Source organism: Entelurus aequoreus, linkage group LG25 (assembly GCF_033978785.1).
Source record: "Entelurus aequoreus isolate RoL-2023_Sb linkage group LG25, RoL_Eaeq_v1.1, whole genome shotgun sequence".
NCBI lineage: Eukaryota > Metazoa > Chordata > Actinopteri > Syngnathiformes > Syngnathidae > Entelurus > Entelurus aequoreus.
In genome coordinates, this window is record NC_084755.1 from 26974560 (window position 1) to 26999978 (window position 25419).

The window sequence follows — 25419 nt, forward strand, 5'->3', positions numbered from 1 at the left end:
ATTTGTCAAATTAGTGTAACATATTGAGGGACAAGTGGTAAAAAATGGATGGATGGTTGGATATTTCATAAAAATGAATATTTTTTATTCTTAAAAGCAATAAAACAACACCCAAGTGGCACTTTGGACACCATTGGAGTATAACATTAAGGCTGGGTTTCAATTGAGTAATGTATATACAAAAAATTACATGACTACAAGCATGTTTTGTTGAATAAAATGTTGCTAAAGCTATTGTACTGTATTTAGGAAGAACGTTATCGCCATCTATTGGCCGTAACATAAACGGCATGCTTGCATATTCAGACACAATAAAAGCTCATAAAACAAAAAGAACATTTCATTATTGTCAGTTGGCGTCTCGTTGAAGACACTACAAGTCTTATTTTGGAGAAACATTTTTTTGATGATTTTTCTGAAATATTTTCAATAGCTTTATGAATATATAATATACAGTTTTATTTAGGGATGTCCGATAATGACTTTTTGCCGATATCCGATATTCCGATATTGTCCAACTCTTTAATTACCGATATCAACCGATACCGATATCAACCGATACCGATATATACAGTCGTGGAATTAACACATTATTATGCCTAATTTGGACAACCAGGTATGGTGAAGATAAAGTCCTTTTTTTTTTAAATTAATAAAATAAAATAAGATAAATAAATTAAAACAATTTTATTGAATAAAAAAGAAAGTAAAACAATATAAAAACAGTTACATAGAAACTAGTAATTAATGAAAATGAGTAAAATTAACTGTTAAAGGTTAGTACTATTAGTGGACCAGCAGCACGCACAATCATGTGTGCTTACGGACTGTATCCCTTGCAGACTGTATTGATATATATTGTTATATAATGTAGGAACCAGAATATTAATAACAGAAAGAAACAACCCTTTTGTGTGAATGAGTGTGAATGGGGGAGGGAGGTTTTTTGGGTTGGTGCACTAATTGTAAGTGTATTTTGGGTTTTTTATGTTGATTTAAATTTTTTTTTAAAAAGATACCGATAATTTAAAAAAACGATACCTTAAATTTCCGATATTACGTTTTAAAGCATTTATCGGCCGATATTATCGGACATCTCTAGTTTTATTCATATTATTAAAAAATAAATAATAATTTTTGTTAAAACCACCATTGGCAAGACACCAGAATTAGAGTAGCATATTCATCCAGACACCATTTATACTAAAATCATATGTAAAACGTATAATGTCCGAGGTATAAAGATCCAAAACGTCTATCTGAAATGCATTACTAATACTTATTTATATTTAAAAAATATATATTATTGTATATATTTATTCCTATTCATTCAAACCAGACACTTTGCGCTTCATTCAACCAAACTGTAGTAACTTCACATTCGGCACAACGGGAATTTCATTATTTAGATTACTCCTTACTGAAAAAAATAACAGCTGAGATAGGCTTTTACTTTTTTTTATTCATAGCTGTATGTAGAAGTGGCTGGTTGCATCAGCTCTGCTCTTTTAATGTCTTTAATGTCCTTTGTGTTCTTTGATGTTTCCCTCTTACACACATGTACGGGGGATGTGTGCTATGGCTATGTTGTTTTTTTCCCTTGGCCCAGGCTTAGACCGATTTTTTTTTCTCACCCACCCCCCCCTACCTGTATCTCACCTTTTTTGTAAGGGGCGCCGGAAGTTGGCAGACCCGTCAGCGATCCTGTTCTGTCTCGCTGTAATGTTTGTCTGATCTTGAATGGGATTGTGCTAAACATTTTAATCACCCTTCGGGGATTAATAAAGTATTTCTGATTCTGATTCTGATTCTGATCCAGCACCCCCTGCAACCCCAAAAAGGACAAGCAGTAGAAAATGGATGGATGGATGGATATATGTCCTTTACAAGTGTATGTAAACTTTTGATCGCGACTGTATATGTGGCATAAGGATATAGTTTGGTTTCTTACGTGTTGCAAGATTACACCTCTGAGGACGGAGCGTCCACACAGCAGCAGAGAGAGCAGGCAAACGAGCGCCACCAACACGTCAAAGAACTGCCGGGCGTAGCTCTCCGCTGCAAAAGACGAATTCATAAAGCATTTAAAGATGAATGCAAAACGTATCTATGAAACTACTTGCAGTTACTCACCATGTCCAGACACGTTGGGGTCCTTACATTCCCTTATGGACGCCTGGTTTTGTAAACTCACCTTAACTTTACCGCTGTGAGCTCGGTTGTCCATGAGGATCTAGCGAAAATAACAAACTATTGTTAACACAATATGATCTCAATGAGCGATACAAGACGAAGAACTACTGACCGTGATAGCAAAGGTGTAGCAGTCAGGGATCTCATTGTTGATAATGGTCTGAACGTTGATCGCCTTCAGCTGGAAATCAATTGTCACATTGATCAGCCTGGACATAAATGGATGCATCAGAGAGTTAACAAAATGACTTCTGATAACCTCTGATAAACATGATAGACATATACGCTAGAGCTGCACAATTATGATCACCGTTGTTTTGATCAATATTGAAGTCACAATCATTTATTATGTTACAGGTAAACTTTTCAGTGTAAGGGAGGCATGTGAATGTGTAATGAAATAGTCCAATAAAAAGGCTAAATAAGATTATTTAAAAACAAACATTTGTATTTTTGTTCATTATTAGAACTAACATCTCATACATGATGCCTTTCGTTAGTGATACAGACGATATAAGTGATATACCGTATTTTTCGGACTATAAGTCGCATTTTTTTTCATAGTTTGGCCTTGGGTGCGACTTATACTCCGGAGCGACTTTTGTGTGAAATTATTAACACATTACCGAAAAATATCAAATAATATTATTTAGCTCATTCACGTAAGAGACTAGACGTATAAGATTTCATGGGAATTAGCGATTAGGAGTGACAGATTGTTTGGTAAACGTATAGCATGTTCTATATGTTATAGTTATTTGAATGACTCTTACCATAATATGTTACGTTAACATACCAGGCACGTTCTCAGTTGGTTATTTATGCCTCATATAACGTACACTTATTCAGCCTGTTGTTCACTATTCTTTATTTATTTTAAATTGCCTTTCAAATGTTTATTCTTGGTGTCGGGTTTTATCAAATACATTTCCCCTAAAAATGCGACTTATATATGTTTTTTTCCTTCTTTATTATGCATTTTCGGCCGGAGCGACTTATACTCCGAAAAATACGGTTCATTTGGCAAAGAGCTTTTAATGCTATCGTTATATCGTGACAATTAATGTTGATGACACATTATAGTTGTGTACTGCAAATTTGACAGCGGCACACAAACAAACGTGTCCTCAATGCATGTAGCATTCTTGCTCGCGGCTAACGTCCCTCCGCAGTACTACGCTGCTGCTAAGTCAGCCATCCTTGCATCCATGGTGGCAAACAAACTAGCGTATTTTCCGAATCATAGGGCATAGCCGAACCCACTAAGTTTTAGGGAAAACAAATGTTTTTCCATATTATATAATATTTTCCAGTCTGATTATACATAACCGTATTTTTCGGACTATAAGGCGCACTTAAAATCCTTTCATATTCTCAAAAATCGACAGTGCGCCTAATAGCCCGGTGCGCCTAATGTACGGAATAATTCTGGTTGTGCTTACCGACCTTGAAGCAATTTTATTTGGTACATGGTGTAATGATAAGTGTGACCAGTAGATGGCAGTCACACATAAGAGGTACGTGTAGACTGCAATATGATGCCAGTAAACAACACCAAAACTTTAAATGTTCCATTGAGAATATAGAACATTACACGCGGCACTCAAAAATCTGTCAACATTTTTAGTACGACATTGAAGTCACAGCGCTTGATGGATTGTCGGCCCATTACGGCTACCATAGTCAGAGATACAAGTATTACTATGGTGTGTATAAAGGACCGCAAAATGGCACCCACAAGCAGACATATTATCTGGCGTTTTATTTCACAATATTATGCAAAAGCAACTTTTCTTACCTTCTGGTACCTGCTGATGTGTATTTGAGATCTGCATAAGTCCTGAAAATTAGGGTGAGTCTGCCTTTGTAGTCCGTGCCGACAATGTAGTCAATAAGCTTCTTCTTTTTCACTATCTTCTTGTTATCTGACATTTGTAATATAAAGTAGTGTAAAGTTCTTACTTATATCTGTCAGTAGACTCGCAATGAAAGGGCTAAAACATACCGGTGTAGTGAGTTTACATTATTCACTAAAGGAACTTTAGTTATTAGATAGTTCTGGTAAGACGGTTTGTCACGGGACACATTTCCTGTGTTGTTGTTGCACTAGTGAGCCACGGATGACGAGATGCTGCTCCGTTGTTGATTTAAGTAAAGTCTGAATGTCATTAAAACAGTTAGCTCCATTTTTACACTTCTTCCACTCCCGTCTTTGCACGCTACACCGCTACAACAAAGATGGCGGGGAGAAGACGCTGCCGAAGGTGAGCCACGTAAATAAGACCGCCCGCAAAACGGCGCATCCTGAAGCGACTGTCACAAAGCGGCTTGAAGATGATCTGTAAAACATCATCTATGCAACATTTAGACCAAAGAACCACCATTACATGTTATGTAGACCACGAGGAAGTCTTTAAATGTAGAAAAAAATCTTAATATGACTCCTTTAATGTGCCTTATAATCCGGTGCGTCTTTTTTATGAAAATAGACCTGAATAGACCCACTCGTCAGCAGTGCATCTTATAATCTGGTGCGCCCTATGGCCCGGAAAATATGGTAATTGTGGTTAAAAATGGACCCATTCAATGATCATGCAAATTTAAAGTACAGTATCAGTATCAGCACTGGAATGACCAACACTGACCCTGTAACTACTTGGTATTGGATCGATACCAGCCAAAACTAATGCAAAGTATCCAAACAACAGAAGAATAAGTATTTGCTAGAACCAGGTTACACCAAAAAGTAACCACATATTAACAGTAAATTAGCAAGCGGATTAAAAAATGTTTTTGAGATTTTTCTCCATTACAATACCTTGCCATCTCCTCAATTATATACAACTTTATAGCAGTTTATAGATTGTATACATTGTGAGCTTTCCTCACCAGGAACCCTGCAATATTGCCAACATTTAAATAAATACAATCCTGGACTCCTTCACGTAGTTTATAGTTGAGACATTTCTCAAGATGGCTGACATCATTTCTACTTGGACGTTACAGAAAGTATGAGAATGTGTGATCTGCTGCCTGCTCTTCTTTTACTTCAATATAATAAGTCACCAGTTTGTCGTTCATATCCGTGGCGTTATTGGATTGAATCACGGAACATGAAAATTTGCGTACTTTAATGACCGCCGAGTGTTCCTGACGGAGATTTGATCGATCTCTGCAGTCGCGAAAACAAACAAAAAACAGGAAAGAAGGACAAAACTGGATTTCCCGGCAAAAAAATTACATTTTGACAGATGGAGATAAGCTGAGGAAAGGTACTGTGGGCAGACCATAAAGTAATTCTCATAACAACTCAAATAAATGCCCTGTCAGTTATCAAAACATATTTGGGGAGAATTATTGACAACCAGTCATAGACAATTTAGAGTGAAAAGCAAATTGTATTTTCACTCGCATACAAAACATTCTAAATTGGATTGTTTCCCTGGCGTCGAGATTCTCCCGAAGGACAGTGCAGCGAAGACACAACAAACTCCCTTCTTGTCTCTCATGGACACACACCTGTTGTTATTGACTTTGGACTAGCGACTGCACAAACATCAAGGCCGCGGAACAGAGACACACTACGGGCTTACACACACACATGCAACCACAAAAATATACGCCACACATACACACCCCACCCCCCCAACCCAACGCCCTCGACGCATATCCCATAGGGGTGATGAATGAATGGTCAGCGCCTGAGAGCTGCGGCCTAACATCATGACCTCGCACTCCCTTCCCTCTATTGCTAGATATCTCGAGATGTACGTTGTAATATGTATGTGTGCTTTGCTATGGAGGTTTTTTCCTACTCCAGACTGGGCCCCCTTAGGAGCCCAGTCTAAAATGTTATTTTTTTACTCATCCTCCCCCAGCATTTTACCTTTTTCCCATCTTTTACGGGGCGTCTTGTGGCGACCCTCAGCGTTCCTGTTCTGTAACCCTGTACACTGTTTGTTTTGTCTAATCTTGAACGGGTTTGTGCTGAAAACAAAGTTTTGTTGTACTTGTGCAATGACAATAAAGACCTATCTATCTATCTTTTATTCTTAAATTTAAAAAAAAAATGTAATTGGAATCTCCCAAAAGTAGAACTTTTTAATACAGGGCAAAAAGGCTGATGCTTGAGCAGTAGTTATTACTACTGTATTTACTTTACTTGTTTTAATACTAAATGCTGGTATCATAAGTGTGTATATTGTATCTGCTGAAGAACTTCTGTTGTAGTTGTAAAAAAAAATAAAAAATAAAAATGTAAAGGCTGATACTGACATACGGCAAAATCGCCCTGATCACCTTCATTGAATCGTGGCCATTCAAAATCGTGATCCTGATTCAAGTATGATTAATTGTGCAGCCCGAATACAAACATAAAGTGGTGTCTAACTTGTAAAAGTTGAGAGTGAAGTTCCTGTAGTCGCCGTCTCCACCAGCGGAATCGTGAGTCTGCGGGCTGACTCCAATGCACTCTGGATCAAGGAGGAAGCAGAGAACATGTGGCTGAGTTAAAACCACACAGCTGGGTCACTTTTTCCACATCACATGAAGCTCAAACTACACTTCCTTTAAAACATAAGGCTGAATGAGTTTCATGGCTTCCATGTAAGTGTTGGTTGATTCTCAAGATAATGACCACATTAATATATGTCAGGGGTGTCCAGCGGCTTTTGGCCCGCAAAAACGTCATGGAGTTTATTAAGGAATCTTGCCCGCAGGAAGTTGGCATTCATTTCAAAAGACTGACTCTGATGCTGCCATTTTGACACCATCTGGAGGAAAATGTGATTCAGGCCAATGACCAATAAATATGCTCTGATCGTGCAGCATTTACTTGCATGGTCCAATGCAAACAACATTCCCTAGTCATGGTGCAACAAAAAAAATCTAACTAACACAAAATGTCAACAGACATGGTCACACATAACCTGTTCACTGAACTTTGTGGATATTATAAAACATGTAAATGCACCATAACAATTTCAATATTACACCCATTTAAATGCATTACAAAGCATGATGGGAAAAATGCAAAGCACTCAATTATCCATGTTTGGCACTTTTTAGCTGCTTGATATTTCTGATTAATTACAAAACTTTAAGGAAGTTGTCACGGAAGTAAACAAGGTAGAAGTCGATATTCCACATGCTCTTAATATTTAATTATATTAATTACATATCCATTATATTGACATAATATGTACACATATACACACACACAGTGCAGATCTAATCAAAGCAAATGATAAATAATGAAATTGGAACCTTATGAATCAAAATCAATTAGGAAATTGGGCATGCATTATTATTACATTTGCTACGTCATCTCTAACACAACACTAAGACTTTGATTTTTTGTGCAGAAATAGTCTTGGTTCCGTTAAATTCAAAATAGCGTGCATGATAAGTGGTGCATGGCACAAATGTGTATGACAATTACAATTCAAGCAAGAAACAGTGTTTTCTCCTTTCAAGTCATTTAACAAAGTAAACTAAAATAGCAAATAAAAACTAACTGTGACGCTGCCATGTTGCACAACTATTCAGGATGAGGACATGTGGACGTAAAAAGGCCACCTTACCAGTGAGAATATGAGGATCGATGTCGAAGGTCTCATTGACAGGGATGATGGTGGCCCTCTTGTAGTATCTCTGGCACAGGAGGAGTGCACTTCCATTTCCCCCGACACCTGGTACGTAGGCATACTGTCCCAGAGAGATCTCAGGGAGAGCGAGGTACTGTGAGAGCGATAGATATGAGAAGGTGAAGGACATTACATGTTTCTATGTCTAACGCCTCATAAACAGGCCTCCATTCAATCATAGTGCAGGGGAATGTTATGATCAAAAATGCATTTTAATAGTGCCAACAAGGCAGTGGAAATATGCATAAAATATGCATATTTAAGCAAACTGAAACCAGCACATATTCATCTATTTAACATATTCAGAATCACTGCAATTAAACAGAAAAACAAAGACTTGGAAAGAGACTAGAGCACTTAATATTAAATCCTAGCCAGCCCTGACACAGATAGTACACTGCAAAAAGTCAGTGTTCAAAAACAAGAAAAAAATATACAAAAATTAGGGGTATTTTATTTGAACTAAGCAAAATTATCTGCCAATAGAACAAGAAAATTTGGCTTGTCAAGCTTTCCAAAACAAGTAAAATTAGCTAACCTTAATGAACCCAAAAATACCTTAAAATAAGTATATTCTCACTAATAACAACTGCACTTTTCTTGGTAAAAAAAAAAGAGACCTTTTTGCTCAATATGTTGAAAAATATTCTTAAATTAAGTAAATGCTAGTGCCATTATCTTGAGATAATGATATGCGCTCGGCATTACATTTCTTAAAACCAGCAAACTTACACTAAAAACTAATTTATTGTTCTTAATGGAAGGCAACAAGGCAACTGCTTGTTAATCTCGGGGTCTCCGAGCCGCTCAGGCAAATCATATTGTCCAAAAATCCATCGATAACATGACATCATCACGCCAAGAGCGTGCTCTTTCAGTCAATTAGTGTGCATATGTACAGCCGGGCCCCCGGCCAAACATTTTTTAATTGTAATTTTGAGGAATTTATCTAAATGTGCATGAACTATTTCTGTTCAAAATTGTTTGAAATGTCAAATGTTAAATGTTTAAATATTAACTGTCAGTTTACGGTACTGTGCCAACTGTACTATTATATGAGTACGTATTTTCTATTGTTTCATTGAAAATAAAACAGCAAAGTCAATTTGGCTGTCATCTGTTTTAATTATGAGACACAATTGTGTCAAAGTCATGATTTTTTTTTTCATGCTTGAAATAAGAAATTAATACTTTAAAAAAGTAGTTTTATACTGTGAGTGTTGATGACACAGCTTTGCAACAGTTGATATTCTAGTTTCAAGCATGTTTTACTCAATATAGGTCATAAAATCTCAGCAACAAGCTGTAATATCTTACTGAGATAATTTAGGACCAAAACCCTTAAAACAAGTAAAACACTCTAACATAAAATCTGCTTAGTGAGAAGAATTATCTTATTAGACAGAAAATAAGCAAATATCACCCTTACTTGAGATATTTAATCTTACTTAGATTTCAGTTTTTGCAGTGTAGAAATGGAAAAATCATTGATAAAGATTGTCAAACAATATTGTATTCGGAGTATTGTCATAGTTTTATGACTCTTTTGGACGGCAACAGAAACGCCATAGACGCCATCTCCAGTGGGGCTTCTAATGGATCAGACGATCCCACCAGCTCCTCCAGTGGATCCAACGATGCCACCAGCTCCTCCAGTGGGATTGACAATTTCACCAGCTCCTCCAGTGGGACCGACAATGCCACTAGCTCCTCCAGTGGGACCGACAATGCCACCAGCTCCTCCAGTGGGACCGACATTGCCACCAGCTCCTCCAGTGGGACCGACATTGCCACCAGCTCCTCCAGTGGGACCGACATTGCAGCCAGCTCCTCCAGTGGGACCGACATTGCCACCAGCTCCTCCATTGGGATTGACGCTGCCACCAGCTCCTCCAGTGGGTCCAACGATGCCACCAGGTCCTCCAGTGGGATTGACAATGTCACCTGTTCGCCCAGTGGGTCTGAAGATGTCCCCAGCTCCTCCAGTGGGACCGAAGATGTCACCAGCTCCTCCAGTGGGTCTGAAGATGTCACCAGCTCCTCCAGTGGGACCGACAATGTCACCAGCTCCTCCAGTGGGTCCGATGATGTCACCAGCTCCTCCAGTGGGTCCGATGATGTCACCAGCTCCTCCAGTGGGTTTGACGCTGCTTCCAGCCACGCCTCCAGTGGGTCAGACGCCACCTCTGCTTCCAGTGGGTCTTCCGACAACTTCACCTTCACCTGCAGCCCAGCAGCCTGCTAGTTTTGCAGGCATTTTCCAAAAAGCTCTCTCCCGGTTGCAGTTAGTCCAGAACGCGGCAGCACGACTTTTAACAGGGGCCAGGAAACGTGAGCATACAACCCCAATTCTTGAGACTTTGCAGTGACTCCCTGTTCATTTTAGAATTGATTTTAAAATCTTGCTGTTTGCTTTTAAAGCTTTGCATGGACTGGCACCTCATTATATCTCGGACCTCATCCAAATTTACACTCCTGCGCGCTCTCTGAGGTCCGAGAGCCAGCTCCAGCTGGTGGTGCCCAAGACAAGACTTAAAACCAGGGGAGACAGCTCTGGAACACTCTGACCCTCCATGTTCGAACTGCTCCCACAGTGCCGTGTTTTAAGTCTCGTCTTAAGACCCACTTTTATTCTCTGGCTTTTAACACTACGTGAGTTGTGTTGTCCTCTGTTGTCCTCTGTGTTTTTAAATTTAGATTTGTGTTTATTGTTTTAATTGGTTTTACCCGTTTTTAATCATATTTATTTTCATATTGTTTTTATATTGTTTTTATATTTATTTATTTTTTGTTTTGTTTTTCATTGGTGGAGTTAAGGATAATATTTGAATATTGTTTTTAATATTGCTGTGCAGAACTTTGGAAACATTTTTGTTGTTTAAATGTGCTATACAAATAAAGTGGATTGGATTGATTCTCCAGCCCAGCAGCCCGTTCGTCTGCTGCAGAGGCGCCCGTCCGGCGCCCGTCCGGCGCCCGTCCGGCGCCCGCCGTCCTGTAGTTATCTTTCTCGCCATCTTCCACAGTGCGGGCGTTCTGCACGCCAGCAGCAGCGCCGCTTTTGACTTCTGCGTTTCGGAGCCTTCACGCACCTGCTGGAATCCCCCCTCACTAACTGCGGCGACGTCACTTTCGCCGGACTCTCCCCCGCTGGCTTCGGTGTCACGCGACCGAGGCCACTGTTTGGCGACCTTCCACCAAGTCCTCCCGCCACCCTCCCTTGATAACTGACCTGCATATTTTATTTCATTTCTTTTTTTTCCCTTTTTACGTCTGGAATCCATTTTGTTTGGAGGGAGCATCCTGTCGCACTCTTGTGACTGTTTTGGACTTGTGTTGTTTTTTTCCCCTTTGTGTGGCGTTTAAGTTCCTGTCCAGTACTCTTAATTTGTAGTTTCACTTCCCCTTTCTCGCCACTGAGTGCCGGCTCCCTCACCTTGATTGGCAACCGCGACGCACCTGTACCCGGTTGCCAATCAGTCTCCTATTTCAGTCGTACCCTGTCTGGCATTGCTGTGCTTACTGCCTCATGTAGTGACCGTCTATTTACCTCCAAAAAAGAAGTTCAGTGACTTGTGCCTAAACTGTTGCACTCGCCTTCTTTTGTTTTTCTCCTCTCCTTGTGAGTGCGCCTTCAGTTTATATTAAATATTATCATTTTACTTACCGTCTTGGGCTAAAGTTGCCTTTAATCTCCTGACAAATATGTGTGTATATGTATGCACAGGATGTATGCATCAAAGTAAAGAGATGGGAGTGTTTTTTTCTATATACTGTATATGCAATTGTTTATTTTAAAAAAAAAGGCAATATTAAAAGGACATAATATTGTATAGTTTTGCAAAACCATTGCAATAAAGCAATTAAAAAAACAAAGCAAGTGTTCCTACCTGCGCAATGGCAAAGTTGATGTGGCTGTACAGTTCTTTTTGCGTGTGGACCGCCTGAGGAGTGTTGTCACGGTAACCCCTCAGAAAGAGATGTTTGAACGCCGCTGTGTTTTCCTCTTTGAACGTCACAACCATCTGGTTGCTCAGGCCAAAGAGCACCAGCTGAAAGGCCGGAAAAACAAAACAAACGATGAACACGGAAAGACTCGACTGTAAGCAAAATAAGAGAGCAGACAAAAGTGATAGGCGGTGTCATATCATTATGACACATGTGATTGATCACAGAAATATCTCATTAGTCATGTCTAAACGCAGGTTAGTCAGTGATCAAGTTAATGCATACACCAGTGAAAAGATGAGTGGGGAGACTCCGACAAAATATCTGTGATGGGACTTTAGATAAAACCAAGGTAATTTGCATACAGTAGTACCTCAATTTACGGGAATAATTTTACGGGAGCTTTAAAAGTCAAAACACTTTTATCTCAACTCAATCACTCCTAAACAATAACACCTATTCAGTGTATTTGCTTGTTTTTTTTTTAAAACATTGTGCATTATGGCTGTCAGCGAAGAAAAATCCATGAATTAGCCGCACCGTTTTATAAGCCGCAGGGTTCAAAGCACAGGAAAATATATAGTCCGGAAATTAGCCGTATAGGTTGCATGTAGGCCATGTTCTGGGTATGAAGGAAGGATTTGGAGTATCTAAAACTGCCAAAGCTGCCTTACCTGCACTGTGACGATGACGATTTTGAGCAGCTGCAGGCCCAGCTTGAAGGGCTTGCGTCCCTTGGCGTGGTACTTGTCGCACGGGCTCATGAAGAAATACTTGAGCTTCCTCCTCAGGGACTCTTCCTCCTCCTGTTCCTGCAGCTGGCGGAGGTCGGCGCTCACAAGACTAGCCCCGAGAAGGTCCTGAGGCCCGTAGTCAGTCGTGGAGGAAAGAAGTCTGTCCTTCTCTGAAAGAGAAGATGGCCGAGACGTTCTTTCTCTTAACACCAGCATACCTTAAGACTACACATTTTCAGCAGGCGAGCTACTTTTCAAATGACCAAGTCGAGGGGATCTACCTCATAAAAACAAACCCCGTTTTCATATGAGTTGGGAAATTGTGTTAGATGTAAATATAAACGGAATACAATGATTTGTTAATCATTTTCAACCCATATTCAGTTGAATATGCTACAAAGACAACATATTTGATGTTCAAACTGATAAACATTTTTTTTTTTTGCAAATGATCATTAACTTTAGAATTTGATGCCAGCAACACGTGACAAAGAAGTTGGGAAAGGTGGCAATAAATACTGATAAAGTTGAGGAATGCTCATCAAACACTTATTTGGAACATCCCACAGGTGTGCAGGCTAATTGGGAACAGGTGGGTGCCATGATTGGGTATAAAAGTAGATTCCATGAAATGCTCAGTCATTCACAAACAAGGATGGGGTGAGGGTCACCACTTTGTCAACAAATGTGTGAGCAAATTGTTGAACAGTTTAAGAAAAACCTTTCTCAACCAGCTATTGCAAGGAATTTAGGGATTTCACCATCTACGGTCTGTAATATAATCAAAGGGTTCAGAGAATCTGGAGAAATCACTGCACGTAAGCAGCTAAGCCCGTGACCTTCGATCCCTCAGGCTGTACTGCATCAACAAGCGACATCAGTGTGTAAAGGATATCACCACATGGGCTCAGGAACACTTCAGAAACCCACTGTCAGTAACTACAGTTGGTCGCTACATCTGTAAGTGCAAGTTAAAACTCTCTTATGCAAGGCGAAAACCGTTTATCAACAACACCCAGAAACGCCATCGGCTTCGATGGGCCTGAGCTCATCTAAGATGGACTGATACAAAGTGGAAAAGTGGAAAAGTGTTCTGTGGTCTGACGAGTCCACATTTCAAATTGTTTTTGGAAACTGTGGACGTCGTGTCCTCCGGACCAAAGAGGAAAAGAACCATCCGGATTGTTATAGGCGCATAGTTGAAAAGCCAGCATCTGTGATGGTATGGGGGTGTATTAGTGCCCAAGACATGGGTAACTAACACATCTGTGAAGGCGCCATTAATGCTGAAAGGTACATACAGGTTTTGGAGCAACATATGTTGCCATCCAAGCAACGTTACCATGGACGCCCCTGCTTATTTCAGCAAGACAATGCCAAGCCACGTGTTACATCAACGTGGCTTCATAGTAAAAGAGTGCGGGTACTAGACTGGCCTGCCTGTAGTCCAGACCTGTCTCCCATTGAAAATGTGTGGCGCATTATGAAGCCTAAAATACCACAACTTAAGCAAGAATGGGAAAGAATTCCACCTGAGAAGCTTAAAAAATGTGTCTCCTCAGTTCCCAAACGTTTACAGAGTGTTGTTAAAAGAAAAGGCCATGTAACACAGTGGTGAACATGCCCTTTCCCAACTACTTTGGCACGTGTTGCAGCCATGAAATTCTAAGTTAATTATTATTTGCAAAAAAAAATAACGTTTATGAGTTTGAACATCAAATATCTTGTCTTTGTAGTGCATTCAATTAAATATGGGTTGAAAAGGATTTGCAAATCATTGTATTCCGTTTATATTTACATCTAACACAATTTCCCAACTCATATGGAAACAGGGTTTGTATATAAATATACATATATTTATATTTATTTATAACACATATAGATTCCTTTCTTTCATGCAGACAAGAATATAAGTTGGTGTATTACCTGATTCTGATGACTTGCATTGATTGGAATCAGACAGTAGTGATGATAACGTCCACATTTTCAAATGGAGGAGAAAAAAAGTCCTTTCTGTCCAATACCACATGAAAGTGGTTGCTATTTGCCATCTTATTTGTCCAGCTTCCATACTCCTTTGTATACACTTTACAAGAAATACATTAGCGGCAAACTCCGTAGCTTGCTCGCGCCAGCTTTCTGAGACTCTTATTTTGTTCGCTTTTATTGTGACGACAGGAACTGTGCAGTCTGTGACGCTCGGGTCGCATGACGGCGATTAGTGGCGTGTTCCCGAGATGCAAAAGATCGAGGAGGCAACGTGCAGCCAAGAGTATTTAATGATGCTCAAAACAAACAAAAATGAGGCACTGAAACATAGGGAGGGCTATGCAAAAACTAAACTAAAACTGACAGGTGCAAAACAACAAAACGGAATGCTGGAATAAAGCAAAACTCACGACAGAATGAAGAATATTAATTCCAAACAAAGTCCCGACCAAGAATGGTGGCTCACGCTCATCTTAAATAGTCTTAATCACCAACAGAAAACAAATGAGGGGAAAAGTGCTTGAAGGCATGTGTAAAGTAGTTATGAAAAAACCAACACAACAGGAAGTGCCACCAAGGAACAGGAACAAGCACTAAACATTGACGAACACCAACAAAACCCAACATAAAAGGCACAGACTGGTATAACCAGCCATGACACAGTCGGCCTTTAGAGTTTTGACGGCAGGTACGGCGCGAGAGTCTGTTGAAATAAAAAGTGTTTCTCGCCTTCCTGTCGGTCGTTTTTTTTTAATAGTGATCTGGCTGCAGCCAGAGTCACCTCACAAGACCCTCGGGTGCCGTGAATGTCAATCAAGTGACGAAAGTGACGTCTTGGTGAAGATAGATGATCGCTAATTTTTAGGTCTATTTTTTTATTGCCTGGCTGGCGATGGACTGACACACCCTCCACCATCGACCGGTAGCTTGCCATCGACATTATGGGCACACCTGCCTTAAGAACCTGGCACAAGAGCAAATACACGAGTATCAACAGGACAATTATGCTCAATTTTCATTGTCTTTGTAGTGGATATCATTAGCTTGCACACGCCTGATACTCTTGTGGTTTGCAGTTAGTCATTACAACAATAAACAGATATCCCACTTGGTTTTCTTATGCCCCACTTTTCGTATGATTCCATCAGTTTTTGCCAACAAGAGTCTTCAATAAAGGTCTAACTAAAGCATTTGACACAATTAATCACAAAATTTTAATCAAAAAACTAGAACGATATGGCATCAGAGGGTTAGTCTTAAACTGGATAAGAAGTTATCTAACGAACAGGAAACAATACGTGAAGCTAGGCGAACACACATCTACAACGCTAAATATATCCTGTGGTGTACCTCAGGGATCAATACTAGGACCTAAATTATTCAATCTCTATATAAATAACATTTGTAAAGTTACAAAAGATTTAAAGTTAGTATTATTTGCGGATGATACAACAGCGTTTTGTTCAGGAGAGAACACACAGGAGATAATACAAATAATAGCAGAAGAAATTAACAAATTAAAAAGATGGTTTGACAAAAACAGACTATCGTTGAATCTTAGTAAAACTAAAATAATGCTATTTGGTAACAGTAGAAGAGAAAGTCAAACACAAATACAAATAGACGGAATAGAAATTGAAAGAGTAAATGAAACCAAATTTCTAGGTATAATGATTGATGATAAATTGAACTGGAAATCTCACGTAAAAAATATACAACATAAAGTTGCAAGAAACACGTCAATAATGATTAAAGCAAAACATGTTCTAGACAAAAAATCACTTCATAGTCTATACTGCTCACTAGTGTTACCATATCTGAGCTACTGTGTAGAAATATGGGGAAATAATTACAAAAGTACACTTCATTCATTAACGGTGTTACAAAAAAGATCAGTTAGAATAATACATAATGTTGGATATAGAGAACATACAAATCCTTTATTTATTGAATCAAAGATACTGAAATTCCACGACATAGTGAATTTGCAAACAGCTAAAATTATGCACAAAGCAAACTATAACCTGCTACCCAAGAATATACAACAATTCTTCTCAACAAAAGAGGAGAAATATAATCTTAGAGAAAAATGTAATTTAAAACATTTGTACGCACGTACAACACTTAAGACCTTCAGTATATCAGTATGTGGAATTAAATTATGGAATGGATTAAGCAAAGCAATCAAACAATGTACTAATATGATCCACTTCAAGAAACTCTTCAAACTTAAAGTGTTTACAAAGTACAAAGAAGAAGAACCATGACAAACATTTTCAATTTATTTCATCCATTCATTCATTCATTCTTAAAGTAATCTTACTTATCTCATCATATGAAATATGACTTTCTTCACCAATTATTATTATTAAATTCTTACTATTATTTATTTATTTATTTTTATTGTGATTACATATGGAGTTTATTGTGAAAAAATTGAGAACAGGAAGTGAATAAAAAAAGTTTCAGCAACTGTTATGTAAAGAAAAGGGGTAGGATTAAATAAGCTCTGCTTCTTCCTACTCCTTTTCGAACATGTTGAAAAGAGAAACTGGAAATTGTGATGTATCATGTTGTATGCTTGCATGTTCGAAATAAACTCAAACTCAAACTCAAACTCAAACTCAAACTCAAACGTGACATAAATGTTCGCGTACCAACTTCCATCCATCCATTTACTAACACTTGTCCCTTGATGTGTCATGTATGTATGCAGTGCAGTGCAGGGTTTCCCCTAGATCAGGGGTGTCTAAAGTGCGGCCCGGGGGCCATTTGCGGCTCGCAGCTAATTGTTTACCGGCCCGCCACACATTCTGGAAATACTATTGTAAAAATAAAAAAGAACATTAAAAAAAGTGGAATGAGGTGAAATCTAACGAGAAAAAGTTGCAATGTTGACACAAAAGCTGCCATGCAGGCTGTTTTTTTTCTTTTGTCTTTCTTCATTTTTCTTTTTTTGCCACTGCTCAAAAAAAAAAAAAAAAGACAAAAAATCCATGTTATAATGAATTATTTTCAGGGCTCCAATTACTTCAAATATTTCACTTTAAAATGTTTTATGTGGTAAATATTGCATATATTGTGTAGTAGCCATATAAAAACATCAACGTTTTCTTTGACAAAAGCGCATGAAACAAACAAAATAATAGTTCCAGCATAAAATGGACAGATATATCTGAAGTTGATCTCGTAACTTAAGTGTTGAAAGTAAAAGAAAAACCTAATAAAAATGTATCACTTTATGAGTGGGGCACCATTTGGATCCCAAATATATTTAGTAATTTTTTATTTATCTTTTCACTGTGATTACTCAAAAATATGAAAGAATTAACATCAGTGGCGTCCTGCATTATTGATCTTTTAGGGCTCTATTTACTAAATACTGCATATTTCAGTTTTACTATAAAAAAACTAAGTTGTTTTTGACAGAAAAGCCATAAAACATTTTTTTAAATTTGTATTACTTTATATCAACTTGAAGTTGATATAGAGATTTACTGTAAGCGTTAAATAATAATAAAAAAAATGATAGTCTGATTTATTTTTAACATTTTAATGACTGAGACCCTTTATGGTCCCCGGGACCCCTAAAGGTAAAATAAATAAAAAATGCATATATTTTGTTATGGTTTGAAAATGAAAAATATCAAAATGGCCCCCACATGCTTTAATTTTTCCGTGTGCGGCCCTCCGTGGAAAAAGTTTGGACACCCCTGCCCTAGATTGTAGCAGTGGGGGCGTGGTCAACATGACGTCATCATAACATTTGCATAATCTGTGATGATGCATATATTTTCTATAAAAAGGCAAAAAAAATGTATACATCTATTTAAAAACAAACATGTTATTATTACTTAGTATAATCATATTTTGTTTCCTCCAAATTACACTCTTGTTGCTCTATTTAGGGCCCGAGCAGCAATGAAGGGTGCCCTATTGAAATTGCTGTGTTTTTTCTTTTGTACTTTTGGAGGCTTTTATGAGTCCCCATATTTTGCAGCTGCCTCAGGTATGGCGAAAATTTTTATATTTTGGATGTCCTGAAAATGAAATTTCAAAATTGTCTCTCTAGAGCAACTTTTAAAATCCAAAACATTTTTCATGTATCAACACATCGAAGTCTCAGTTACCTATACCTGAAAACGAACAGGTTTTCGTCTTCCAGGGGTCGTACTTTAACGAACTCCTCCTAGGGACTTTGACCAAATAATATATAGTCAAAATGACAGATACTACGCATATAGGCGATTATAAATTGCGAAAAAAAGAATCCTACGCCATAAGACGTGGGTGCCAAACTTTGTTCTGATGGTTTTTGGCAATTTTTTCCGATAAAGAAAAAGGTGTCGTACTTTAATGAACTCCTTCTGGGGACTTTGACTAAATGATTCACAGTTAAAATGACAGATACTACACATATAGGCGATGATACATTGCGAACAATTTTTTTCTACGCCATAAGATATGGGCGTGGTACGGCGCCAAACTTCGTTCCAGTGGTTTTTGCCCATTTTTTTGGGAAAAAAATCGGTCATACTTTAACAAACTTCTCCTAGGGACTTCGACCAAATGAGTCGCGGTTAAAATTACACATACTACACATATAGGCGATGATAAACTGCGAGAGAGAAAAATTCCTACGCCATAAGATGTGGGCGTAGTTTGGCGCCAAACTTCGTTCCGATGGTTTTTGGTTATTCTTTCGGAAAAAAGGGTTCGTACTTTAACAAACTCCTTCTAATGACTTAGACCAAATGAGTCGCGGTTAAAATGACAGATACTACACATATAAGCGATGATAAATTGTGAACAATTTTTTCCTACGCCATAAGATGTGGGCGTGGTATGGCGCCAAACTTTGTTCCGATGGTTTTTGGTTATTTTTTCGGAAAAAAAGGGGTCGTACTTTAACAAACTCCTTCTAATGACTTCGACCAAATGAGTCGCGGTTAAAATTACAAATACTACACATATAAGCGATGATAAATTGTGAAAATAAATTTCCTACGCCATAAGATGTGGGCGTGGTATGGCGGCAAACTTCGTTCCGATGGTTTTGGGCCATTTTTTCGGGAAAAAAAGGGGTCATACTTTAACGAACTCCTCTTAGGGACTTTGGCCAAATGAGTCCTGGTTAAAATGACAGATACTAAACATATAGGCGATGATAATTTGTGAAAAAATGTTTCCTACGCCATAAGATGTGGGCGTGGTATGGCGGCAAATTTCGTTCCGATGGTTTTTGGCCATTTTTTCGCAAAAAAAAGGGGTCATACTTTAACGAACTCCTCTTAGGGACTTTGGCCAATTGACTCGCGGTAAAATGACAGATACTACACATCTAAGCGATGATAAATTGCGAACAAATGTTTCCTACGTCATAAGATGTGGGCGTGGTATGGCGCCAAACTTCGTTCCGATGGTTTTGGGCAATTTTTTCTGAAAAATAAAGGGTTGTACTTTAATGAACTCCTCCTAGGGACTTTGCCAAAATGATTCACAGTTAAAATGACAGATACCACACATATTGGCGATGATACATTGCGAACAATTTTTTTCTACTCCCTAAGATATGGGCGTGGTATGGCGCCAAATTCGATCCGCTGGTTTTTGGCCATTTTTTCTGAAAAAAAAGGGTCGTACTTTAACAAACTCCTCCTATGGACTTTGACCAAATGAGTCGTGGTTAAAATGACACATATTATAAGTATAGGCGATGATACATTGAGGAAAATTTTTCCTTCGCCATAAGACGTGGGCGTGGTATGGCGCCAAACTTCGATCCTCTAGTTTTTGGCCTTTTTTTCGGAAAAGAAAGGGTCGTAATTTAACGAACTCCTCCTAGGGACTTTGACCAAATGATTCACAGTTAAAATGACAGATACTACACATATAGGCGATGATACATTGCGAACAATTTTTTCCTACACCATAAGATGTGGGCGTTGTATGGCGCCAAATTTTGTTCCGATGGTTTTGGGCCATTTTTTCGGGTAAAAAAGGGGTCATACTTTAACGAACTCCTCCTAGGGACTTTGGCCAAATGAGTCGCGGTTAAAATTACAGATCCTACACATATAGACGATAAAAATTGGGAAAATGTTTTTCCTACGCCATAAAATGTGGGCGCGTTATGGCGCCAAACTTCGTTCCGATGGTTTTTGGCCATTTTTTCGGAAAACAAAAGGGGTCGTACATCAACAAACTCCTCCTAGGGATTTTGACCAAATGAGTCCCGGTTAAAAGGACAGATACTACACATATAGGCGATGATAAATTGCGAACAATCTTTTCCTACGCCATAAGATGTGGGCGTGGTATGGCAGCAAATTTCGTTCCGATGGTTTTTGGCCATTTTTTCGGAAAAACAGGGGGTCGTACTTTAACAAACTCCTCTTAGGGACTTTGGCCAAATGAGTCGCGGTAAAATTACAGATACTACACATCTAAGCGATGATAAATTGAGAAAAAAAATTCCTACGTCATAAGATGTGGGCGTGGTATGGCGCCAAACTTTGTTCCGATGGTTTTGGGCCATTTTTGCCACTAGGGTGTTGCTTACCCCCGTGCTAGGCTATCTGAACAAAACATCAACATCTTTGCTTAAAGGCCTACTGAAATGAATTTTTTTTATTTAAACGGGGATAGCAGATCTATTCTATGTGTCATACTTGATCATTTCGCGATATTGCCATATTTTTGCTGAAAGGATTTAGTATAGAACAACGACGATAAAGATTGCAACTTTTGGTATCTGATAAAAAAAAGGCTTGCACCTACCGGAAGTAGCGTGACGTAGTCAGTTGAACATATACGCAAAGTTCCCTATTGTTTACAATGATGGCCGCATGAAGTGAGAGAGATTCGGACCGAGAAAGCGACAATTTCCCCATTAATTTGAGCGAGGATGAAAGATTTGTGGATGAGTAAAGTGCAAGTGAAGGACTAGTGGGGAGTTGAAGCTATTCAGATAGGGAAGATGCTGTGAGAGCCGAGGGTGACCTGATATTCAGCTGGGAATGACTACAACAGTAAATAAACACAAGACATATATATACTCTATTAGCCACAACACAACCAGGCTTATATTTAATATGCCACAAATTAATCCTGCATAAAAACACCTGCGTGTTTGTTATGCTAGCTCCTAGCTCCTCTGCTAGCTCCTAGCTCCATAGAACACGCCAATACAATTCAAACACCTGATCAACACACACAATCACTCAGCCCAAAAGACCGTTTACCTAACCCAAGGTTCATAAAGCTTATATATTTTTAAAAAGTTACGTACGTGACGCGCACATACGGTCAAGTTATGAATGTTTAGCAGCCAAGGCTGCATACTCACGGTACCTGATATTCAGCTGGGAATGACTACAACAGTAAATAAACACAAGACATGTATATACTCTATTAGCCACAACACAACCAGGCTTATATTTAATATGCCACAAATTAATCCTGCATAATAACACCTGCGTGTTTGTTATGCTAGCTCCTAGCTCCTCTGCTAGCTCCTAGCTCCATAGAACACGCCAATACAATTCAAACACCTGATCAACACACACAATCACTCAGCCCAAAAGACCGTTCACCTAACCCAAGGTTCATAAAGCTTATATATTTTTAAAAAGTTACGTACGTGACGCGCACTTACGGTACGGTACGTGTTATGCTAGCTCCTAGCTCCTCTGCTAGCTCCTAGCTCCATAGAACACGCCAATACAATTCAAACACATGATCAACACACACAATCACTCAGCCCAAAAGACCGTTCACCTAACCCAAGGTTCATAAAGCTTATATATTTTAAAAAAGTTACGTACATACGCAAAAAAAAGCCAAAGCTGCATACTCACAGTAGCACGTCTGCGTCTTTGTCATCCAAATCAAAGTAATCCTGGTAAGAGTCTGTGTTGTCCCAGTTCTCTACAGGCGTCTGTGTATCCAAATCAAAAGTCCTCCTGGTTAGAGTCTCTGTTATCCGAGTTCTTCCATCTTGACTGCATCTTTCGGGAATGTAAACAAAGAAGCGCCGGCTGTGTACTGTTGTGGCTGACTACGTTCGAAAAATACGTCCATTTCGCACCGACAACTTTCTTCTTTGCTTGCTTGGCTTCCTTCTCCATAATGCAATGAACATGATTGAAACAGATTCACGAACACAGATGTCCAGAATACTGTGGAATTATGAAATGAAAACAGAGCTTTTTCGTATCGGCTTCAATGTGGAAGGCATACCCATGTTCGCCGGGCTACGTCACACGCATACGTCATCCTCAGAGGCGTTTCGAACCGGAAGTTTAGCGGCAAATTTAAAATGTCACTTTATAAGTTAACCCGGCCGTATTGGCATGTGTTATAATGTTAAGATTTCATCATTGATATATAAACTATCAGACTGCGTGGTCGGTAGTAGTGGGTTTCAGTAGGCCTTTAATGTTACAGATGACAGAACAAAAAAGTGTAATATACACTAATATAGCAAATTCATAACGCATTTATTTTATTCTGAGCCGCACTTTGGACACACCTGCCCTAGGGTCAATTGTAATGATTGGTTAGTAAGGGCTTAATCTTCTCTGTCTGGCTCTTTTAGCATTGACTAAATCCAGTTACTTTCTCCAAGCTCGTCCATATTAATGTCTTTAGTTTACCGAGAGATTTGGTGACATCATCAGCTGAAATGGACTTTCACACCGTGGACAATCTAATCTGTCAGAGCAGAAAAATCAATAAAGGGAATAATAGATCGCATTCCATACATTCTACTTTAGCCTGAGCCTGCAGGAACTCAGCTATCGCAGTGACGACGCTTGCTAGGTACACAACGCCATGGGCGGATGTAAACCCTGGCCAGGGCCCTCAAGTCTGACAGTTTCATTTCATAATTTAACGACCTTTTGTTTGTTATTATTATTAAATCAAGACTACAAATATGCCGATCAATCGGCCAATTTTTGTGAATAAGCATCGCCATTGCCGATTAATGTCGTTTAATCACATTCCCCGACCCCCTTTGGCTACCATATTTTTAGTCCCCCGGCTGACAAGCGACTAGCACGGGGGTCAGCAACCTGCGGCTCTACTTTAGCGCTGCCCTAGTGGCTCCCTGGACTTCTTTCAGAAATGTGTGAAAATGGAAAAAGACAAAGAAAAAAATATATTTATTGTTTTAATATATTTTCTGTAGTAGAACAAACATGACACAAACCTTCCTAATTGTTAGAAATCCCACTGTTTATGTTATACATGTTTCACTGATGAGAGTATTTGGCAAGCACCGTTTTGTCCTCCTAATTTCAGCGACCCTTGAACTCATCGTAGTTTGTGGTGTGTATGTACAACTTTCTCCGATGCTGCCACAGAAAAGTGTGTTTTATGACACTACTTCTTTGTCTCATTTTGTCCACCAAACGTTTTATGCTGTGCGCGAATGCACAAAGGTGAGCTTTGTTGATTTAATGATTTGCTGGAGAGCTTATTAGGCATATTTGGTCAGTGCATGACTGCAAGCTAATCGATGCTAACATGCTATGTAGGCTAGCTGTATGTACATATTTCATCATTATGCCTCGTTTGTAGGTATATTTGAGCTCATTTAATTTCCTTTACTTACTGTATGTCCTCTGTGTATTTAATTTATATTTGCATGTCTCATGACACATTATCTGTATGTAATATTGGCTGCATTTCTCATAGTTGTTTGTGTGCCATGTTGTTCCAGACCACAGCAAACGCTACCCAGCTTGCAAAGATTGTAATAAATCCATTAGAAGAAGACAGCCTGCCGTTTCCTTTAACTTGGACACACACATCTATACCTTTAGCCATTCTGAGCCAGTAATTTCCAGAAATTATCTCATCCTGTGAGAAGCCACCATTTTACTAATGATTTCCAGTGTTGCAAAAATGTGTAGAATAAAAATTAAAATACAACATTTCTGTCAACGAAGATTTGCGTCAGCCTTTGATAGTAGGCTAATATAGCTAATATAGACACTTACGTCATGTGTTGCCTTCATTATAACACTTATATAAGGCTTTTAATTTTTTGCGGCTCCATACAGATTTTTTTTTGGTATTTTTGGTCCAATATGGCTTTTTCAACATTTTGAGTTGCCAACCCCTGGACTAGCAGCTAATTATGAGTCTCCAATGTCGATACACAGTGTGGAGACGCTCACCAAAGCTAATAATAATCATCTTCAGGAAGGCAAGACCGTTTTATAAATATCTCCTTCTTGGCTTGATTTTACATTTTTACTCAAAAATAGGTAATAGGTAAGAAATGTTATTTTTGCGTAAAAGAGTACCCTTAAAAGAGTTGTAGATATTACCGTAAATTCCGGACTATAAGCCGCTACTTTTTTCCTACTCTTTGAACCCTGCGGCTTATAAAACGGTGAGGCTAATTTATGGACTTTTCTTCGCTGACGGCCATAATGTAAATAGTTTTTAAAAAAACAAGCAAACGCACTGAATAGGTGTCTTACTGTTTGTGCTATGGCGCCATCTTTTGGGCAAGTTTTTTCACTGCAGGTGATGCATTGCTCTTTTCTTTAGACTCAGCTATGGTCCGGAAGTAGAAGTGCCGTTCGGTCTTCTAGCCGTCCATAGCATTTTCTATTCGGATGGATTCTTCATTCATCACGCCGAGCAAAGTTTGTAAGTTTAACAATGCAACTACAACTATTCATACTTACGAGTGTCTGTGTTAGTATCATTAACTTAGAATGGCATTATTTTTTTTATTGTTTCACTGATTGGAGAGCTAGCTTCCGCAGCTATTGGGTCCATGACCATGACTTCTGTTTTGTTTGATCATCGTTTGGAAACATTTAAGGTATGTAAATAAACATTTACAAAATATATTCTGTGTAAATAACTCATTTCAAAAGGTTTATAAC

The 25419-nt window shown here is 38.8% G+C and overlaps 1 protein-coding gene across 1 annotated transcript in view; it reads right to left on the minus strand.

Moving 5' to 3' along the window:
- The window catches only part of mcoln1b (mucolipin TRP cation channel 1b), a 62784-nt gene that overhangs the window by 32576 nt on the left and 4789 nt on the right, over window positions 1–25419 (minus strand). Inside the window, exons 2-8 of the mRNA XM_062036338.1 lie at window positions 12461–12690; window positions 11729–11890; window positions 7776–7932; window positions 6584–6665; window positions 2306–2402; window positions 2134–2233; window positions 1952–2058 (exon numbers count right to left, since the gene is read on the minus strand). Coding sequence (XP_061892322.1) covers window positions 1952–2058; window positions 2134–2233; window positions 2306–2402; window positions 6584–6665; window positions 7776–7932; window positions 11729–11890; window positions 12461–12690 — 935 coding nt within the window. The remainder of the gene's footprint in view (window positions 1–1951; window positions 2059–2133; window positions 2234–2305; window positions 2403–6583; window positions 6666–7775; window positions 7933–11728; window positions 11891–12460; window positions 12691–25419) is intronic.